Here is a 20222-nt window from a genome sequence, read left to right as displayed (position 1 = left end):
ACACTGAAATCTTCACAGCAATAAATCAAATCACTATTACAATCCTTTTCAGGAGCAAGGAACACATCAGTTTAGTCTTAGAATAAAGATCCTCCAACTCAACATTGAGGGAATTCCCTCAATAAGGTCTGTGGGCCTGTATATAATATTATCAAGTCTCCTCCTTACTGTGGCTGTGGTACTGTAATGTCAGTGTCCAGTGACAATGCATTCCCTGCGCCTTCTCACCATTTCTCCTTCACCTCCCCTTCAGTGTCAGAATGGACAGTGGGGAATCATTATCTGGGTGTTGGCCTCTGAAACTCCAGTCCTTACTCTCTTCTACAACTAGAAATCCCAGAACACCAGGAAGTCATTTAAAATAAATTGGCATTACATTAATTCTTGAAGTCATTCACCCAATGTACAGTAGATCAGTGTCACTGATTAAAATACCCACCTAATTACAGTTCCAAAGGAAACAAGAGTTTCCGCATCTTTAATTAAGAAGAAACCACTGGCTTCAGAGAATATACTGGCTTTGTAATAAAGGAAGTTTCATAACTCTAATCTGGCTCTTGCTCCTGGGACAGAAGCTATTCCCTTTGTACTTATATCTGATGATAGTGTTTTCATTAGCAATAAGCTGACTTAACCCTGTGAATCCAAAATAGTTGCAGCCAAATCCGATGTAAGTCTTGCACAATGACCATAAGGAACCACTTTGACTAGTCCTGCAACAGGAGCACCTAGGGATCAGACCCGAGATACTGAAATTCCATTAAGCAAAGTGGAATCACTGTACTGATGCTCCATTAGAGCTCTGCTCTCATTAATACTTCAGATAACGAGGCCTGGATTTCACACTTGAAGTCCAATTTCTCCACATCTCTGCAATTTTCTCTAGTTCCACACTGATCTAGAATCTCAGCACACCTCCCATTTTGGTCTGTCAGGCCTTGCCAATTTTAGTCCATTATTGCAGCCATGCTTTCAACAGCCAAAACTCTGGAGCTTCATTCTTAAATTTTTCATCTTTCAACGACATCGCTCTCTCTCTCTCTCTCTCCCACTTCAAGATGCTGCTTAAAATCTTCCTTTCCCTCTTTCTGAGGCTGCGTGTCAGATTTCATCTAACAAAACCCTGAGATACATGTTGAGGTGTTTTTGATGTCTTTCAAGGCGTTATATAAATACAAGTTGTTGTTGTTATTATACAAGGCAATAATCAAAATGCACTTTAGTTACAGACTAATCTAAAATGTCTGAACTGCTCTTCATGCCAATCGTAATGATAGATTAATTAAAAGTTCTCAAGTTTTGATTCACATTTTCCCCGACCCAATAAAACTAACATTGAAGAAAACATCTGGAGTTAATAAGTGGATGACTGAGAATGCTGTGTGGTCCCTCCTGGAAATCTACCCCCGCCAACCCTGACCCCTGCCTGTCTGCCGGTGCATTCCAAAGCCATGAGCTGGAACCAGATACAGCAAAGCGTACAGACGCACTTTCCTGTGCAGACTTACACTCAGAGGGCGAGCTACACAATCCTTTCTCCAGTCACAATCCAGGACCATCACGAAAGATGGGGACATTGCTCCAATACCTCGCCATGGTCTCAGCCATGGTCCTGACAGTGCAAGGTCAGCCCTCGCTCATCGACTACATGGAAAGAAGACTCTCTGCTTTTGAGGTAAGTCTTTTCATGGTGACAGTACTGCTTCTGATCTGAAAATGAGGAAACAATAAGAAATATCATATTGGTTCTCGGTCCTTAAGATGCTGAGTTGAGAATTGAGAGTTAACAGCTGGTTTTCCCAGCTGAAGGTTCTCTGTTTATTTTTCACTGAGCATTTAAAACACTTATTGTACTTGGTGCATTTTTTTTCTTTGCTAATACAACTTTTAACCCATTTAAGCAGACGAATGCTTGCCTTAAAAAGCATAAAGCAGAGCTTTATGTTGAAGATTACGTACATTTGAGTGACTGTCAGTGATCCTAAGAATTCACACTAGGTGAGTTGTGGAGAATTGGAATCTTCAAAGGAGATCTTAGAGCAACTCTCTAACTGCATCCCAAGAATCTGGAAAGGAGCTGTGCACAAACACATTCCTGTAAGTGTATCCATCAATGGGCCAGGTTTAGTGCACAAGGTACACTGAGTGTCAAAGTGACAAGAAGAGTAAACTCTCTATTAAAATTACCAATCACAGCTGAATTTTTAAGTACAGTACAGCTGATTTTGCAACTTGTTTTCTGAAGTTCTAGAAGGACTGGGGTGAGTTAAACTAAATTATTATTAATGGAGCTGTCCCCCTGTGCTCGGAAAGTTTTAAGATGTTTGGTGCATACCCGAGATTTAGACTTTTGAACCTTAGCTTTATGAGCTGTCCAGTGGTCGATTTGGTAAACGTAATGTTTTGTGTGATTTGAAGAAAACCAGATGGTAATTGTTCCCAGCTGACTCCCCAACTCATCTGGAGTGTAGCTACAGACAATACAGTTAGCCTCAAGTCTCCTGGGCTAGGAAGGAGAATATCAGCCAAGATTCCCATTCCTGGCAGTTGCTCAGTGAATCCTAAAACAGTGCTCGTGGTTTCACTAAAGCAGCATCAAGTTTGGCTCTGAAGCCCCACCAGTTTAATAGCTTGTCAATGGCCAAGCTCACACAAACATGAAGCCACATGAGAAATGTAATGGATATCTAATGTCTGTGGCAACATAACAGTTAGGGTTCCATCAGATCCAATTAGCTCCTGACCTCATTACAGCCTTCGTCCAAACATGGGCAAAAGAGCTGAGTTCCAGAGATGAGATGAGAGTGAATCCCCTTGACATCAAGGCAGCCTGGAGTTAATGGGAATCAGGAGGAAAACTTTCCGCCAGTTGGAGCCATAACTGTCAAAAAAATCAATATAGTTGTGGCTGTTAGAGGTCAGTCATCTCAGCTCCAAGACATCTCTGCAGGAGTTCTTCAGGACAGTGTCCCAGGTCCAACTATGTTCAGTCAAAAAGTGTAGCACTAGAAAAGCACAGCAGGTTAGGCAAGATCCGAGGAGCAGGAGAGTCGACATTTCAGGTACAAGCTCTTCATGAGGAATGCAGCAGGGGAGCGGGCTCGAAGAAAAATGGGAGGGTGGGGGTGGGGGGAAGGCGATACAGGTGATGGTGATAGGTCGGATCAGAGGTTAGAGCTGATAAGTAGGAAGGAAGATGGACAAGTAGGACTGTCCAAGAGGACAGTACTGACTTGGAGGTTTGGATCTAAGATGAAGTGGGAGGAGGGGAGATAAGGAAACTGGTGAAGTCGATGTTGATGCCATGTGGTTGGAGGGTCCCGAGACGGAAGATGAGATATTCTTCCTCCAGTCGACGGGTGGCTTGGAATTGGTGGTGGAGGTGGTCCAGGATTTGCAAGTCCTTGGCAGAGTGGGAGGGGTATTTGAAGTGGTCAGCCACAGGGTAGTGGGGTTGTTTGGTGTGTGTGTCCCAGAGATGTTCCCTGAAACATTCCACAAGTTGGTATCCTGTCTCCCCAGTGTAGAGGAGACCATATTGAGAGCAATGGGTACAGGTAGATGAGGTGGGCAGATGTGCAGGAAAATCTCTGCTGGACGTGAAAAAATCCTTTGGGGCCTTGGATGGAGGTGAGGGGGAAGGTGTGGGTACAGGTTTTACACCTCTTGTAATGGCAAGAGAAGGTGTCAGCAGTGGAGGGTGGGTTGGGGGTGGGGGGCCTGGACTTAACGAGGGAATCACAGAGGAAATGGTCTCTGCGGAATGCAGATGGAGTGGGGAGGGAAATATATCACTGGTGGTGGGTCTATTTGTATGGCAGAGGATAATGTGTTGTATCCGGAGATTAGTCAGGTGGAAGATTAGGGCTGGGTGGGTTATATCTCTGCTGCAGTTGGAGGGGTGGGGTTCAATGGTGGAGGTGCAGAACATGGAGGAGATATGCTGGAGGGCATTGTTGATCACATGGGAGGGAAAATTGAGGTCCTTGAAATAGAAGACTATCTGGGATGTCCTTGTGTGGAATTGCTCCTCCTCGGAGCGGGTGCAGCAGAGATTGAGGAATTGGGTGTAAGAGATCGAATGTTTACTGGTGGGGGAGGAAGGGGGGGAGGTGAGCACGTGTACTCCTGGTAGCTGTGTGAGTTGATGGGTTTGAAGTAGATGCCCATGTTGAGTCATTTGCCAGAGATGGAGACTGAAAGGTCCAGGAAGGGGAAGGAAGTGTACAAGATGGCCCAGGTAAATTAATATTCCTAATATTCTAAATATTCCAACAGTGGCCTAACCAATGCCTTGTACAGCCACAACATGACCTCCCAACTCCTGTACTCAGTACTCTGACCAATAAAGGAAAGCATACCAAACGCCTTCTTCACTATCCTATCTACCTGCGACTCCACTTTCAAGGAGCTATGAACCTGCACTCCAAGGTCTTCTTGTTCAGCAACACTCCCGAGGACCTTATCATTAAGGGTATAAGTCCTGCTAAGATTTGCTTTCCCAAAATGCAGATCCTCATATTTATCTGAATTAAACTCCATCTGCCACTTTTCAGCCTATTGGCCCATCTGGTCAAGATCCTGTTGTAATCTGAGGTAACCCTCTTCGCTGTCCACTACACCTCCAATTTTGGTATCATCTGCAGACTTATTAACTGTACCTCTTATGCTCACATCCAAATCATTTATGTAAATGACAAAGAGTTGAGGACCTAGCACCAATGCTTGTGGCACTCCACTGGTCACAGGCCTCCAGTCTGAAAAACATCACTCCACCACCACCCTCTGTCTCCTACCTTTGAGCCAGTTCTGTATCCAAATGGCGAGTTCTCCCTGTATTCCATGAGATGTAACCCTGCTAACCAGTCTCCCATGGGGAACCTTATCGAGCGGCTTATTGAAGTCTCCATTGATCTCATCTACTGCTCTGCCCTCATCAATCCTCTTTGTTACTTCTTCAAAAAACTCAATCAAGTTTGTGAGACATGATTTCCCATGCACAAAGCTATGTTGACTATCCCTAATCAGTCCTTGCCTTTCCAAATACTCTGCCAATTGAATGAATGTGTCGGTGGAGGGGTACTGGTTGGTTCAGAAGAAATGGAGGGCTTGGAGGCCTTTGTCAAGGCAGCTGGATGAGTATAGGGATTGGATGTCTATGGTGGAAATGGGGCATTGGGGGCTGGGGAAACAAAAGCCATGGAAGAGATGGAAGGCACAGGTGGTGTCCTGAATGTGTGTAGGGAGTTCCTGGACCAAGAGGGATAGGACGGTGTCAAGATATGAGGCATAAGTTCACTGGGTCAGGAGCAGGTAGAGCTGATGGGTCTACCAGGGCAGTCAGGTTTGTGAATTTTGGTCAGAAGTAGAATTGGTGATGTAGGGTTCCTGGACTGTGAGGTTGGAGGCTGTGGACAAGAGATCCCCTGAGGTGATGAGGTTGTGGATGGTCTGGGAGATGATGGCTTGGTGATGGGAGGTGGGGTTATGGTCGAAGGGCCAGTAGGAGGAGGTGTCCGTGAGTTGGCACCTGGCTTCAGCGATGTAGAGGTCAGTGTGCCAAACTACCACTGCGCCCCCTCATTGTCAGCTGCTTCTTCAACAACCTTCCCTCCAGCATAAGGTCAGAAGTAGGGCTTTTTGTTGATGATTGTACGATGTTCAGCAGCAGACACTGAAGCAGTCTATGCCCAAATGCAGCAAGACCCGGACCACATCCAGGCTTGGGCTGACAAGTGACAAGTAACATTCGCTGCACACAAGTGCCAAGTTATGACCATCAAAAACAAGATAGAATCTGTCATTGCCCCATAATATTCAAAGGTATCACCATCGCTGAATCCTCCACTGTGGGTGTTACCATTGACCAGAAACTGAACTGAATCAGCCATTATAAGTATTGTGGCTGGAAAAGCAGGTCAGAGCTAGAAATCTTGCAGCAAGTAACTTAGCTTGTGACTCCGCAGAGCCGGTCTATAGCTTACAAGGCACAAGACAGGAGTGTGATGGCATACTCCTCTACTCCCGATAGCTCCAAGAAAACTCAAGAGACTTGAAATGATTCAGGACAGAGCAGCCCACTAGAACGGCACCACATCAACAAACATCCATTCCCTTTACCTCCCTCCAAACTGAGTAGCAAGATGCACTGTGGAAATTTACCAAAGATTCTTTGATTGCATCTTCCAACTCCATGGCCACTACCATTTAGAAAATGAATTACATGGGAACACTACCATGTGCAAGTTCTCCTCCAAGCTTTTCACTATCCTGACTTGAAAATTTATTGCTGTTCCTTCAGTGTCACTGGGTCAAAATCCTGGAATAGTTCCCTCACAACATTTTGGGTTTATCTACAAGAAGTGGACTGCAGTAGTTAAAGAAGGCATCTCAGTACCACTTTCTGAAGGGCAGTTAGGGATAGGCAATAAATGCTGACCCAGCCAGTGCTGCCTACATCCCATGAGTCAATAAAGGAAACCTCAGGAAGTTTTGTTTTGAGAATTAATTCAGGGAGCTCTGATTCTACAAATGTCCAGGAAATCAATGAATACATTCAAAATTCCAGAGTAATTTTGTCTTCAGCGCTGCGCGCACTAACATTTCTGTTCTGAAACTATTTAACTTATTCAAAGGTTCATTCTGAGTTCTGATGTATAAAGCTTTTCAAGAAAATATAACTTCAAATTGGCTAGGTTATATAATGCATACCCTACACATCCCTTCAGATCATTGTCAAAATGGAAAATGTGTAACTTGCTCCCTTCCCCATTATTGAGAGACTCTTCTGTTGGGATATGTACAAATACCTTTTAGAGAACACATCTCATCTCCCTGTCAATCACGTCCACCATCACAGTAGTACATTATAGCCCAATCATTCTGAACTTATTTTATAACTGCAGCTTGTAGAGCTGAGACATCCATAGATAGTCTCCCAGTTAATGTTGCCTCTATATAGTCTGATTGTCAAAGAATCCACTTTTTTTTTAACAATCCTTGCCATGTAGTTGGCATATTTATGTTCAATCTGTTAAACTACACACTCTAATATAGTTTCAGTTGAGGATTCTGTCTCAATACACATGCCCCTCCCCTTTCCCTACACCTCCCCCCGCTCCCCCACCCCCACTACTCCAACTCGTATCTTGCTTGCATGGGTTTGCCCTCAGCAGAGCTGATCGCTTTTCTGCCACTAACAGCTACCATTAACACCTACTCGTTATCTATTTCACTCCTCTAACACTGTTGGCACTCCTTCTACCTTTTTCTCTGGGCAACCTGAGCATCTGTTTCACTTACGCTTCCTCTGTTTTTTTCAAACGTATCATTTTACAAGTGCACTTCCAAAGCAGAGTCATATTACAGTTGAAATATTAACTCAGCTTTGTTCTTTTCACAGATGTTGCCAGAACTGCTGAGTTTCTCCAGCACTTTCTGTCTTGATTACATATCTCCATCATTTGCTTTTATTTGACAGCTCAAGATTATATTCCTGATCTACCTTACAAATTAACCCTCTTCCTCTCTCGCCCCCTCACTACGAGAATGCTGGCATGCCAACTCCTCGTTCCTTCTCAATGATTCTCACCCTAAAATGGAAGTTTGAGGGATGAGCCACCTAAGGTATTTACAATGATAAAGGAACTTGTTCGGGTACAACCAAATAAGTTATTTCCTCTAGCCGGGAATCAGGAGGAAAATATAGAGGCAGGCCATTTAGGTGTGAAATCAGGAAACATTTTCCACACTGACTAATAGAAATATCACAGAAATGCTGTGGAGACTGAGAGAACAACCTCACCTTTTAGTTTTCCCCAGCACCTCAGCAGGGATGGCTCAGTTGTTAACTGTGCTGTCTTATAGCACCATGAACCCAGGTTCAATTTCACCTTCGGACAGCTGTCTGTGTGGAGTTTGCACATTCTTCCTGTGTATGCATGGGTTTCCTCTAGTTGCTCCAGTTTCCTCACACGGTCCAAATATGTGTGGGTTAGGTGGATTAGCCATGGGAAAGGATGGGTTGGGTCTGGGTTGGATGCTCTTTGGAGAGTTAGTGTAGACTTGACAGGAAGAAAGGCCTGCTTCCATACTCTAGGGAATCTATGATTATTTCAAGACTGAGAGAATAGATCTTTGTTAGGTGATGGTTTTATATTTTATATTTTTATGCCTGGTGTCATTCCAGTGAATGGCCCTAAGCTCTGGAATTGTGCTCCTAAACCTCCCCAGCTCTCTTTCCTCCCTTAGGATGCTCATTAAAATCTACCTCTATCTTAATATCTCTTCTTCTGGCTTGGTGTTAATTGCTATTTAATAACACTTCTGGGAAGCTTGGGATGTTTTGATATGTTAAGAGTAATAGATCCAGATCACCCAGAGTTGTTTTCATAATGATGAGAATCTGGCAAGGTCACAGTGGATTGTATATCTTATTATCCAAGAAAATGAACAGCCTATCCCTTTACAATTGATGAAAACGCTTCAGAGTCCTTATTAAATACCCTTAAAAACAATTATCGATTTCATAAATATTATAATTTTTTGTTAACAGTACTGCTTCCCAATCAAATATCATCACAGAAGTGTTTTTTTTTTAAGTGGAAAATACAAAATGAAACCCAGCTCAGTTACCTCAACATAATAACATTGAAAACATTTGGATTGAAACTGTTCGATTTGCCAAGTTTTTTTAATGGGCAACAATACAATGGAGGAAAGCAGTTTAGCACGAGGCTAGCTAGGAACTGATTTAGACCATATGGTTGAATTGAGGAGAACTGCCTTTATCTGAAGAGCCACCTGTGACAGAGACTCAAGGTTCAGAACTAATGGGGAGTCCCACCTCAGCAGTTCAAGGAACGGGCTAATAGTCGAGAATGGCATATTAATTAGGGCTATGGAAATTTGAATGGGAATTTTTGTAAGTGATCTTTGTCATAGAGGGGAACCTGTGACAAGAACTTTCACACAATTTCCTTGTGGATCATGTGACGTTGGGATGTCAACTGGGAGCAAGTTTCGTATCAATTACAGAACCGGAAGGAGGCCATTTTGCCTGATGTGGTGCCTATGTTTGATTTGATTTGATTGATTTATTGTCACACATACCCAATACAGTGAAAAGCTTTGTTTATGAGCAGTACAGGCAGATCATAGTAAGCAAGGACGTACAGACATAGGGTAAAAAAACATTTGGACAGAGGTATACAGGTTATGTCGCACAGGGTGATAAGGTTTAGGATTTGAGTCTCTTTGAAAGAGCTATCCAATTACTCTTACTACCCTGGTGTTTCCTTATCACTGTGCAATTCCTCTCCTGCCCTAGTATATCTTAAGCTGTTTTTTGAAAGTCACTGAATTTACATCTACTAAGTCTTCACGTTCTCACCGCATAGAAGAAATTCTCTTTATTGCTTCCTTGATAGTTTATCTAATTATTTTCAATCTCAGTCCTCTGATCCTTGCCTCTATTTTCTGTTCAGGCAAGCAAATGGAGCCTCACTGCAAAGTGACTAGAGGAGTGGGGGAGAGGCAGGAAGAGAATCTGAACATAAATAAAAACTGGGATAAAGTAATTTTACTGGGAGATCAGTGGGAGAGCATTGGAACAGTCAAGTCTACTGGTAACCAAAAATGTTTTGAAATTTCTGCAGAAGGGAAGTTGAAGTAATGGGAAAGGTGTGTTTAGAACTTATCAAGATTAATATGTTGGTGACAATTACATTAATTTATAATTAATGGTAGGCCCTGGGGAGTGTTGTCGAACAGGGAGACTAGAGATGTAGGTTTATAGTTCCTTGAAAGTGGCATCACAGGTGGACATGGTCATGAAGAATGTGATTGGCACACTTGGCTTCATTGGTCAGAGCATTCAGTACTGGAGTTGGGATGTCACGTTATCACTGTACAAGGCATTGGTAGGGCCAGCTTTGGAGTACTATGTACAATTCTGGTTGCCCTGCAATATAAAGGATGTTATTAAACTGGAAAGTACGTAAAATTGTTTACAAGGGTATTACCAAGACTGCAGAGTTTGAGTTATAAAGAGAAGATGAATAGGCTGGGTCTTCTTTCCCTGCAGCATTGGAAGCTGAGGAATAACCTTACGAAGTATTATGAAATCGTGAGGGGCATAGATAAAGGTAAATAGCCACGGTCTTTTCCCCAGGATAGGGAAGTTCAAAACTACAGGGCATAAGCTTAAGGTGAGGGAAAAGATTTAAAAGGGAACTGAGAGGGCAACTTTTTCACACAGAGGGTGGTGTGTGTACGGAACGAGATGCCAGAGGAAGTGAAACAGGCAAGTACAATTACAACTTTTGAAAGACGTTTGGATAGGTACATGGATAGGAATGATTTAGAGAAATATGGGTCAAATGCAGGGAAATGGAACTAATTCAGTTTAGGAAACCTGGTTGGCATGGATGAGTCGGGCCGAAGGGTCTGTTTCCACACTGTATGATTCTATGACTCTATACTTTCCTTGTACAGGATCGGATCGCTGTCTGGTATGATCAGACCCAACGATACTCCTCAGAATACAGAGAATTCAAAAACCAGATTCTTTCTCTGGTGGACAGCTTGGATAAGGAGAGAGAGGAGCAACGCCGCATTCTTGACTTTGCAAATTCTCGTATTGAACGTATCGAACGAGAGATGGACTACTTAGAGACCAAAAATCCAGCCCCAGCATGTGTGGAGATAGACGACAAGTTTATCGACAAAAGTGCTGGAAAAGCTGAGCAAAGGAAGAAACCTAAGTTTTTTGGTAAGTGACGTTTGATAGTAAATTATAAAATGGAAGTCACACTAACCACAAGAATCTAGTTCTTCTATGTTCACTGTCAGTTTTTGAAACACACCTAAACAATTATAAATAACCACCAAATGGACATCGAAATCCCCTTAATATCTTCAGGGAGAAAGACCTTGCATTTATATGACACCTTTCACAACCGCAGGGTTTTCCAAAACTTTTCATAACCATATTTGAATTTAAGCCATTGGTGTAGTGCCATTTGCATGCAATATGAAATTGAACCAGGAATCTATGTGCATCCTAGTATATATTGGATGTAACAGGTTTCTGATTCTTTAAGAGGAAAAGTGGGAGGCATTATTGCGCAGATGTCAGAAAGCCACAAGAATTTTAAAAGAGCTGCATTACATCACAACATGTAACAATCCAATATGAGATCTCCATCCTACTCTCTGTACAGTTAGCAAGCAGTCAGCAGTTAACCAATCAGCTAAACAATCAGTTAGCCAATCAGTGTATATAATGTAACAGTAACAACAGAACACATATGAATTAGGCTGCACAAGAAATTCTGAGATGTCATATTAGTGTACATTGTTAGTTGCTTATAAACTTCAAAGTATCTGTCTCAATAAGTATCCAAGTCACCATGGCATGCACGTGAACTAGCATATAGAAAACTGCAATACATCAGATCCTTTGAGAAGAAGACTTGTGCTTACTTAATGAACAGGTCCGTAAGATAACAATAAATCACCCTCAAGTATTCATTTCCCTTGTCATATTGCTCATATAAGTTTAAATTGGGAGGCTTTCTGGGTAATTGATGAGGAAAATGCAAGACTGGAAGACATGGGGAAATGAGCAGAGGGCAAGATCACTACTGTTAAACTTACAAACAAGATGGGTACAGACCCATTAAAGCGCCAAATGATAATGCTAATTAAAAGAGGTCAAAGTTTATCAATGACACATTAAACTTAGTACTTTCATGGATCCATGCACACAGTGCATACAGGTGGCATTATAAATGAACATTAAGTGATTAATTTGTTACCATCAAGCAACATCAAGCATTATAAGACAGCTAACTACTCCATACTCAGAAATCCCAATACAATTCCTTTGTAATCAATCACATAATCAATGAGTATCTTTGATACGTGCCAAGTCAAAATTGAGCCAAAAGAATTTGGCTTCCTAAGACTATGTTATGGGGAAAAGTAAACATAAGTTGTTGGAAGTCTGGCAGTCAATCAGTTTAAAAAGAAAGAGACGTACAAAGAAGCATGAAACCCTATTGCAGTACCCTTGCGATGTTGATTGTTCAAAGAATCATGGAACTTGTTTGGCAAGAGCTTTAGAAACAGTATTGACAATTGTTGTTTAGTATTTCATTGTGCAGGTTGCCGTAAGGATTATCTTGAAAACCAATTTAATAATTTCACATTTATTGAGACTGGTGGATCTGTAGTTGTCAGTCTGTCGCCATCTAAATACAGAACTAGCATTTCTTCATGACTTCAGGATTTCCCAAAGCAGTTTATAGCCAATAAAGAACTTTTGAAGTATAGCCATTATAAGAATTCAGGTATTTGGCAGCCAATTTGTGCACAGCAAGATCTCACAAACAGCAAGCAAATCATAATGCCAGAAATAATTTAGATTTATATAACACCCTTGTTGTGAATTAATATCACAAGGCACTTCACAGGACTATTATATCGGACAAAATATTAGCCACATTAGGTGAGATGACTGCAATCTTATTCAAGAAGATGGGATTTCTGATGTGTCTTAACAAAGGAATATGAGGTGGAGAGGTGTAGAAACGGCATTGCAGAGTTTACAGCCATAGTAGCTCAAGACACAGCTATCAGTGGTGGAAACATTATTATTGGGAACAAGAGGCAAACAGATACCTTGGAGAGTTGTGAGCTCTCAAGCGATTAGGGGCTGGTATGGACATGGGGATCATGATATGAGAAAGTTAATATGAAGTTGTTGCTTCATGACCAATACAGGGTAGTGAACACTGGGGTGATAGGAGAGTGGGACTTGCTGCCAAGATACTAGCACCAGAGTGTGACTTGCTGCCAAGATGCTAGCACCAAAGCTTTGGATGGTTCCAGGTCTATGGAGTCTAGTCTGGGAGATCAGGGAGGAGTGCATCAGAATATTCAAATGTAGAGCTAACAAAGACATGAATAAGGGCTCCAGCAAGAAATGAGCTGAAATGGGGGCAAAGGTAGAAATATTAAGTTAGAAATAGGTAGTTATAGTATTAGAAATCATCTCAGCATCAAGTGTGACACCAGGATAAAAAACAGACTGACTTAATCTTAATCTGTGGTCCAGCAGGGTGATGGAGGCAGGATCTAAGAAACAAAGTCTGGAGTCAGGACAGAATCAATGGCTTTGGTTTTGGGAAGTCTAAACTGAATGTTGGATAAGCAGTCTGACAAGCAGTTGGAAAAAGGGGAGGGCAGAGGGGATAACTGCAATGAGAGAGGGAAAGAGCAATTTTAAATCTATTGACAATGAAATCCTCAAATAACCAAGAGCCAGAAAAGCTTAAAATCACTGAGGTAATGAATTCATTGCAAATGCTGAAAAAGTCTCTAAATTAAGGCTGAATATGATCAAGAATTCCTATCTGGGAGAAAATGCAATGGCTGTTATAATGAACATGATGTCAATTGCTAAGTTTAAATCTGAGATTGAGATATGAGATGTATTAAAAAAGGGTGTTACCTGCTTGTTCAAAATATCCCAGCTTCGTGCTTATGTGATGGAATTAGCTGTGACCTTACTAGTCTGTGAAAGGTTTATTTAGGATGACGGCTTTTTGTGCGTAGAAGTGTGTCAGTTATTTTGAAAACTACAATCTTGGTTGCTAGATTATGCTTGTTGATTTCTATCAGTTTAAATACGATGATATCTAAAAAATAACTAATGTTTGTCTTGCATGTTGTGGTTTTATATTTAATAGTGAGTTGATCACTATTAAGGATATTGATGGATTACTCTAATTCTACTTCTGTGTGAGTCCCAATACTCACATGCCAACACAAATACGGAAGGTATTATTATGACAGGACTGCATCACATAGTAAATTGATTAGTGAGAATGATAAAGGAGCCTCTGAAACTAAAATGTAGCCCAAAAATGTAGTCCTTGGGAAAATCTCAAGGAAGTGTTGAAAAAAGTATTTTGTGCCCTGGTGCTATGACAACATTTATGTTCACTTAAGAAAGTGGGCTGAATCTCTATTTAATATCTCAACTGTCTCAACTAAAACAGAAAAGCTCCAAACATGTACCATACATTCAGTATTGCCTTTGGAATGTCAATCTAAGGTATACAGTCAGGTCTCTGGGACTTGAGTTCACAACCTATTGCATCAGAGGCTACTCAATAAGCAGATTTGTCAGAATGAAACTGACCGATGCCCGGGCTGTGAAAGACCATTGCAAGAATAGGTCATTTGGCCCCTCAAGTCCACTCCATCATTCAATAGCATTATGGCTAATTTGATTGTGGCCTTCCCTTCTCTCCTTCCCCACAGTTCAACAGTCGAACTCAACCTTAAGCAAATTTAATTATCTTGTCTCCCTGTCTTTCTGTGGAGTTCCAAAAATTAACTGAGACAATAAATTCCTCTTTACGTCTATCATAAATGGGATGCCCCTTATTCTTAAACTGTGTCTCTTCGTCCTAGATTCACTCAAAAAGAAAAATCTTGCCCCAGGATCCACCCTGTCAAGCCCGATTGGAATCTTACATGTTCCAATATGATCCTCTCTTATTTGTTAAATCTCGATTGGGTATAGACTGAATCCGCTAAAACTTTTCATCTAAGAAATCACATTAATTAATTTATTCTAAACTGCCTCCAAAGCAATTAGATCCTTCCTTAAGACATAAAAACAAAATTATGTGCAGTATTCTAGGTACAGTCTATCCAATGCACTTTACAATTGCTGCAAGACTTCCCTATACCTGTACTCCATCCCTCGGCAGTAAAGACCAATATTCCATTTGTCTTCCTGATTACTTGTAGTGCGTACATGCTAATTTCTTGTGAGTCATGTACAAAAACTCCTAGATGTCCCTGTACCACAGCATTCTGTATTCTATTTATATTTAAATAATATACTTTCTATTCTCAACAAAGTGGACAGCCTCATATTTTCCCACATAATATTGAAAAATGTTTTGTCCATTCGGGTAAGTGATTTTGTAGGCTCACAACATGCGTTCCTATTTAACTTGACATCATCAACAAATTTAGAGAAAATATTCTCAGTCCTTTTATCCAACTCATTTGTTAAGATTGTAAATAATTGAAGTTCTAGCAGTGGTCCTGCTATATCCCAATAGCAACCTTTTCCAAGCTGAAAGTGATCTGTTTATCCTAACTCTATTTCCTATTAGCTAGTGAATCTCCTATCTATGTGAATATATTACCCCCAACATTACTATCCCCCAACATTATAATGTCTTATCTAGTGTGGTAACCATCCATGTGGTACCTCATCCAAATACGTCACATCTACTGGTTCTCCCTTATCCACCTATTAAAAAATCTAATAAATTGGCCAAATATAATGTCACACCAGATTATATTTTATGCATTGAAATTAATGGAGAGAATCTGTTTACTCTTTCTCTGTTAGATTTCCAGCAAGTTTTTTTTTATCTTTTGACTTTTTGGCTGTTTATTACCTTTTCAGATTGCACCGAAATGATCAGTGGCATTAAAGCAATGAAAATAGTTAAGAAGCTGGAGACAACTTCTGGCCTGTGGACCAGAGATCTCATGTCGACCTCTGGGAAAGTCTATGTTTTTGACGGTATAGCTAACGATACAGTCTATGAATTTGCCAGATTACGGGACTTGACTGATTTCTCTGGCTTCATGAAAGCAAGGAAAATCAAACTGCCTTACCCATGGGCTGGCACAGGGCACCTGGTGTACAAAGGCTTCTTGTATTACATTAGAAATGAGCCTGAGTTCCAACTGATTAAATTTGACCTGAAGAACCGGACAGTGATAGATAGCACCATGTTCCCTGCCGAGCAGCAGATCCCAGTCTATGGCTTATCACCATTCAACTACATTGACCTAGCTGCAGATGAGCATGATTTGTGGGCTATATATGCTACCTTAGAAAATGAGAAGCACATCTGCCTCGCCAGGTTGGATCCCAAGACACTGGATATTGAGCAGATGTGGGATACTCCATGTCCTATAGAGAATGCCGAGAATGCCTTTGTCATCTGTGGGACGCTCTACGTGGTTTACAACAGTAAGCTCCGCGGTCGTTCACGGATCCAGTGTGTGTACGATGTCAATGGCATTGTAACCAATGATGTAGCGCCTTTGGTGTACTTCCCCAAACGATATGGGATGCATTCCAGCCTGAAATACAGCCCAAGAGAGAATTATCTCTATGCCTGGGACGATGGAAACCAAATAATATACAGGCTGGCAATGAAGCCGAAATCAGAACTGTAAAACTTTGTACCTAAATGCATGTCATTACTAGGATCAGGAGCCGGTGCAAAGCCCCCTCAACAGTGAGGAACCAAAGTAAGATGGTGGAAAATGACAATGCTTTAAGATGATTGATTAATTAATTTCCCAGGACTCCATTAAAGGGTTCAGCATCATGACAATAGAATCAAATATGCCATTAATTGAGAGGTTAACAGTACCTTAACATGCTGGGTGATATATTACATGTAATTGCATTTGAGACAGCTGCAGTCAAATTGTGGAATTAGTCAAAACGGATTTGTGTGGGCCACTTAAACCAAACGCATCAAACACACTCACATGAAACAGCCATTAAAAAAAAACGTAAGCAACTTCATGCAATGTGTTGACGCATTCAGATGTGAACAGAAGTTCCTGATAAAAGCACTTGCACTTATATGGCTACTTTTACACTATCCCAAATCATTTCACCTCAAATGAAGTACTTCTGAAGTGTGGTACCTATTATAAAAAATATAGGCAACAGTTTTTGCACCAAAAGCACTCACAAATAGCAAAGAAGTAAATTAAGAATTCATCTGATTTAGGTGTTAGCTCATGGATAAATATTGGGCAGAACACTGGGAAGCACTGACAGACTCTTCTTGGAAATGCAGGGCTGAATTTTCCAGATGCTGGTCCAGCTGAATCGCATCCTCACAATGCCCCACACTGAGGTCAAAGGCAGCAATTGGTCAGCCACCTGACATCCATATTGCCAGTCCCCTTTAAGCTTGTTAAAAATTGAACCTATTTCAATGTTTCACAACCCACTCCAATTTACAGGAGGTATACAGGCAAACCATTAAGAGTGTGTTATTCCAGATATGTGGGAGTCCATGAGAATGAGTCCATGGAAGCAATTTGCAGCAAAGTCCACTGCTTATGGTGACAGCATTTAGCTGTCAGTAATCCTGCGGTGCTGAGATTTTGCAAGCTGACAGAACAATAAGGGAGAGCGAGAGGCCTAAGGGCCTGTTAAGCTGGAAGTTGATTCATGGCTGAATCCCTCTCTCACTGGATATCCCAGCTTAGATGTTCGATTAACTGCAGTCCCCTCCTCTCTGCTGCATTCCAATTGGCCCTCAGCCCCACTGACTAGCTATGATTCGGCTGGCTGACAACTGATTCAATATAATGTAACAGTGGGGGAGGGATGAGGTGGCAGGAAAGAGGGAGGGTGGCAGAAGTGATAGGAGCATGCAGTTCCCTGCCACTTCTGTTATTCCAGGCCAAGGTGTGAAATTATTTGTATTCACGTAAGAAGGCAACAGGGCTTCAGTTTAATATCCTATCCAAAAATAGCACCACTGGCAGTGCAGCACTCCTTTAGTATCATCATTGATTATTATGGTCACTATCATTGATCTGATATTTGACTCTGACACCACTGCTGATTGGGTATTTGTCTAAGGTACTGTCAATGACAAATCACTCCTAAACATAGTAGATGATGTGTTGGGTTAGCTATCCCTTGATGTTGGCACACTTGGTGGCCAAGGGTAGGGTATATAGCATTATGGTAGGTGACTTGTTATTGTTTAGGTTCATTCTGAAACCAGTTTGGCGCTGTGCCCACATTTAAGGTTCCAGTATGGGATTAAAGAACAGTACTGCATGTAGTTTCGAATAGAGCTCGACAAGGTTTGTCACAACGATGTAAATGATACAACAAAAGATATACCTTAACCACTGTATGACTCTGGGCTTGCCCCTAATTTCAAGTCACAGGCTTTGCACATAATACTCTGACACAGCACTTACTGTTGATACTGTGGCCCAAATTTGTTAAAATCTCAGTAGCCGAAGGGTAAATTCATTGAGTAATAGTCCCTATTGAAACTGACTCCATTATGTTGTAATGTCAACTAATTTACATTTGTAGTGCTCTTGTACTGCCTTATAGCTGCTCCAGTTATCCTGTATGTAACCACAATGTATATGTTTTATAATTATAATGACTTGCATTAATAACAATCACGCAGTGTGAGACTGAGTGATGGAAGTGATTAAAATGCTCTGCATTCTATTCCACTAACAGACCAAGGGTGAAAGTCTTTCTGAAAGTTGTAAGCTCATAGAATCGGGAAATTGCTCAAGCACAAATGAAGGCTGTTTGGTCCATCCACTAAGCCAGCCTCAGTTTTCATAAGCACTATCTTATTCATCCGCAAAATGGAACTATTTTCTTCTTCATGTTTACATCCACATCTGTTTTGAAAGTTATTATTGAATCTTCCACCACCTTTTCAGGTAATGCATTCTAAAACATAGCCTCCCACATCTTACAACTCTGCAAGTAACATGAGATTCGCTAATATTAGTCTGCATGCTAATCAACATGAGTGCACACAGAAAGGGAAGCAAGAGAGGAGGGGGAGTGGCATTTTTGATAAGGGATAGCATTACATCTGTACTGAAGGAGGATATTCCCGGAAATACATCCAGGAAGTTATTTGGGTGGAACTAAGAAATAAGAAAGGGATGATAACCTTATTGGGATTGTATTCTAGACCCCTTAATAGTGTTGGACTTTGGCTCAATCTACCAATTTAAATTTTCTTTCTTCTATGTGTGAACCAAGTCCTGCGTGTTCTTTTAAATGAAGCAATAGGAGAAGATATCCGGTCTCACACTCTTAATTTATTTTACACAGTAAGTGGACAAGGCATTCAGAGCTCTGGGTCGAAACCTCTTTGTCCCTGACAAACTACAAAAGTAGGTTCATTCTGAAAGTAAGACCTCGTTTTATCCCTGCCCCAGTCTTTTATACAATAAAAAACGTCATATAAATACTCAGGTAGAATTATCTTCTGATTGGGTGTTGGTCTGACTCCATTCCCCGCCTCCTCGCATTCCTAGCTGTCGACCCCACGTGACCTTCTTTTGCCCGCGAAATGGAGCATCACGTGACCTCCTCGACCCACTTCTGAGGCACGAAACGGAACATCACGTGATCGCCCCGCACTCTTCCGGGTGCGAGACGGGGACGTCACGTGACCAGCCCGCACTCTTCCTGGTGCGAGACGGGGACGTCACGTGACCACCCCGCACTCTTCCTGGTGCGAGACGGGGACGTCACGTGACCCCCCCCCGCTTGGGTTACAGAGTCACCACAGGGTTTTGAGTGCTGAATCCATCCAGAGTCACAGCCAGCCTTCTGTTTTTAAAGTAAGGAATATATTTACAATAGTCAGAGGGAAATTGAGAAACAAATTTATAAGGAGATCTCAGTTATCTGTAAGAATAATAGGGTGGTTATGGCAGGGGATTTTAACTTTCCGGTGCTGGATCCTCTACTTTTCATCATTTGTATAAATTATTTGGATGTGAGCATAAGAGGTATAGTTAGTAAGTTTGCAGATGACACCAAAATTGGAGGTGTAGTGGACAGCGAAGAAGGTTACTTGAGGTTACAACGGGATCTTGATCAGATCGGCCAATGGGCTGAGATGTGGCAGATGGAGTTTAATTCAGATAAATGTGAGGTGTTGCATTTTGGGAAAGCAAATGGGTGACCTTATAGAGATTTATAAAATCAGGAGGGGTATGGATAGGATAAATAAACAGAGTCTTTTCCCTGGGGTGGGGGAGTCCAGAACTAGAGGGCGTAGGTTTCGGGTGAGAAGGGAAAGATATAAAAGAGACCTAACGGGCAACTGTTTCATGCATAGGGTGGTACATGTGTGGAATGAGCTGCCAGAAAAAGTGGTGGAAGAGAACTAGAGGGCATAGGTTTCGGGTGAGAAGGGAAAGATATAAAAGAGACCTAAGGGGCAACTGTTTCATGCATAGGGTGGTACATGTGTGGAATGAGCTGCCAGAAAAAGTGGTGGAAGCTGGTACAATTGCAACATTTAAAAGGCATCTTGATGGGTATATGAATCGGAAGGATTTGAAGGGATATGGGCCAGGTG

At 41.7% G+C, this 20222-nt stretch overlaps 1 protein-coding gene across 1 annotated transcript; it reads left to right on the top strand.

Annotated features, from left to right (window-relative positions):
• The first annotated feature begins 1360 nt into the window (after positions 1–1360).
• olfml3b (olfactomedin-like 3b) lies at positions 1361–18343 on the top strand. Its single transcript, XM_043716992.1, has 3 exons — positions 1361–1675; positions 10495–10771; positions 15500–18343. The coding sequence occupies exons 1-3, from the start codon at positions 1376–1378 to the stop codon at positions 16282–16284; spliced, it is 1362 nt and encodes a 453-aa protein (XP_043572927.1). The 5' UTR covers positions 1361–1375; the 3' UTR covers positions 16285–18343.
• Positions 18344–20222: the final 1879 nt, after the last annotated feature.

This window comes from Chiloscyllium plagiosum, chromosome 26 (assembly GCF_004010195.1).
Source record: "Chiloscyllium plagiosum isolate BGI_BamShark_2017 chromosome 26, ASM401019v2, whole genome shotgun sequence".
Taxonomy (NCBI): Eukaryota; Metazoa; Chordata; class Chondrichthyes; order Orectolobiformes; family Hemiscylliidae; genus Chiloscyllium; species Chiloscyllium plagiosum.
The sequence above is the reverse complement of the archived record's forward strand: the minus strand, read 5'-3'. Positions and strand labels throughout refer to the sequence as shown.

What these genes read in the sequence shown, in the direction of transcription:
- olfml3b (XM_043716992.1), top strand. Translation starts at nt 1,376, where the DNA reads ATGCTGTGTGGTCCCTCCTGGAAATCTACCCCCGCCAACCCTGACCCC. An exon ending in GAAGACTCTCTGCTTTTGAG is followed by an intron (nt 1,676 to 10,494) that starts GTAAGTCTTTTC and finishes TTCCTTGTACAG; the next exon opens with GATCGGATCGCTGTCTGGTA. An exon ending in GAAGAAACCTAAGTTTTTTG is followed by an intron (nt 10,772 to 15,499) that starts GTAAGTGACGTT and finishes TTACCTTTTCAG; the next exon opens with ATTGCACCGAAATGATCAGT.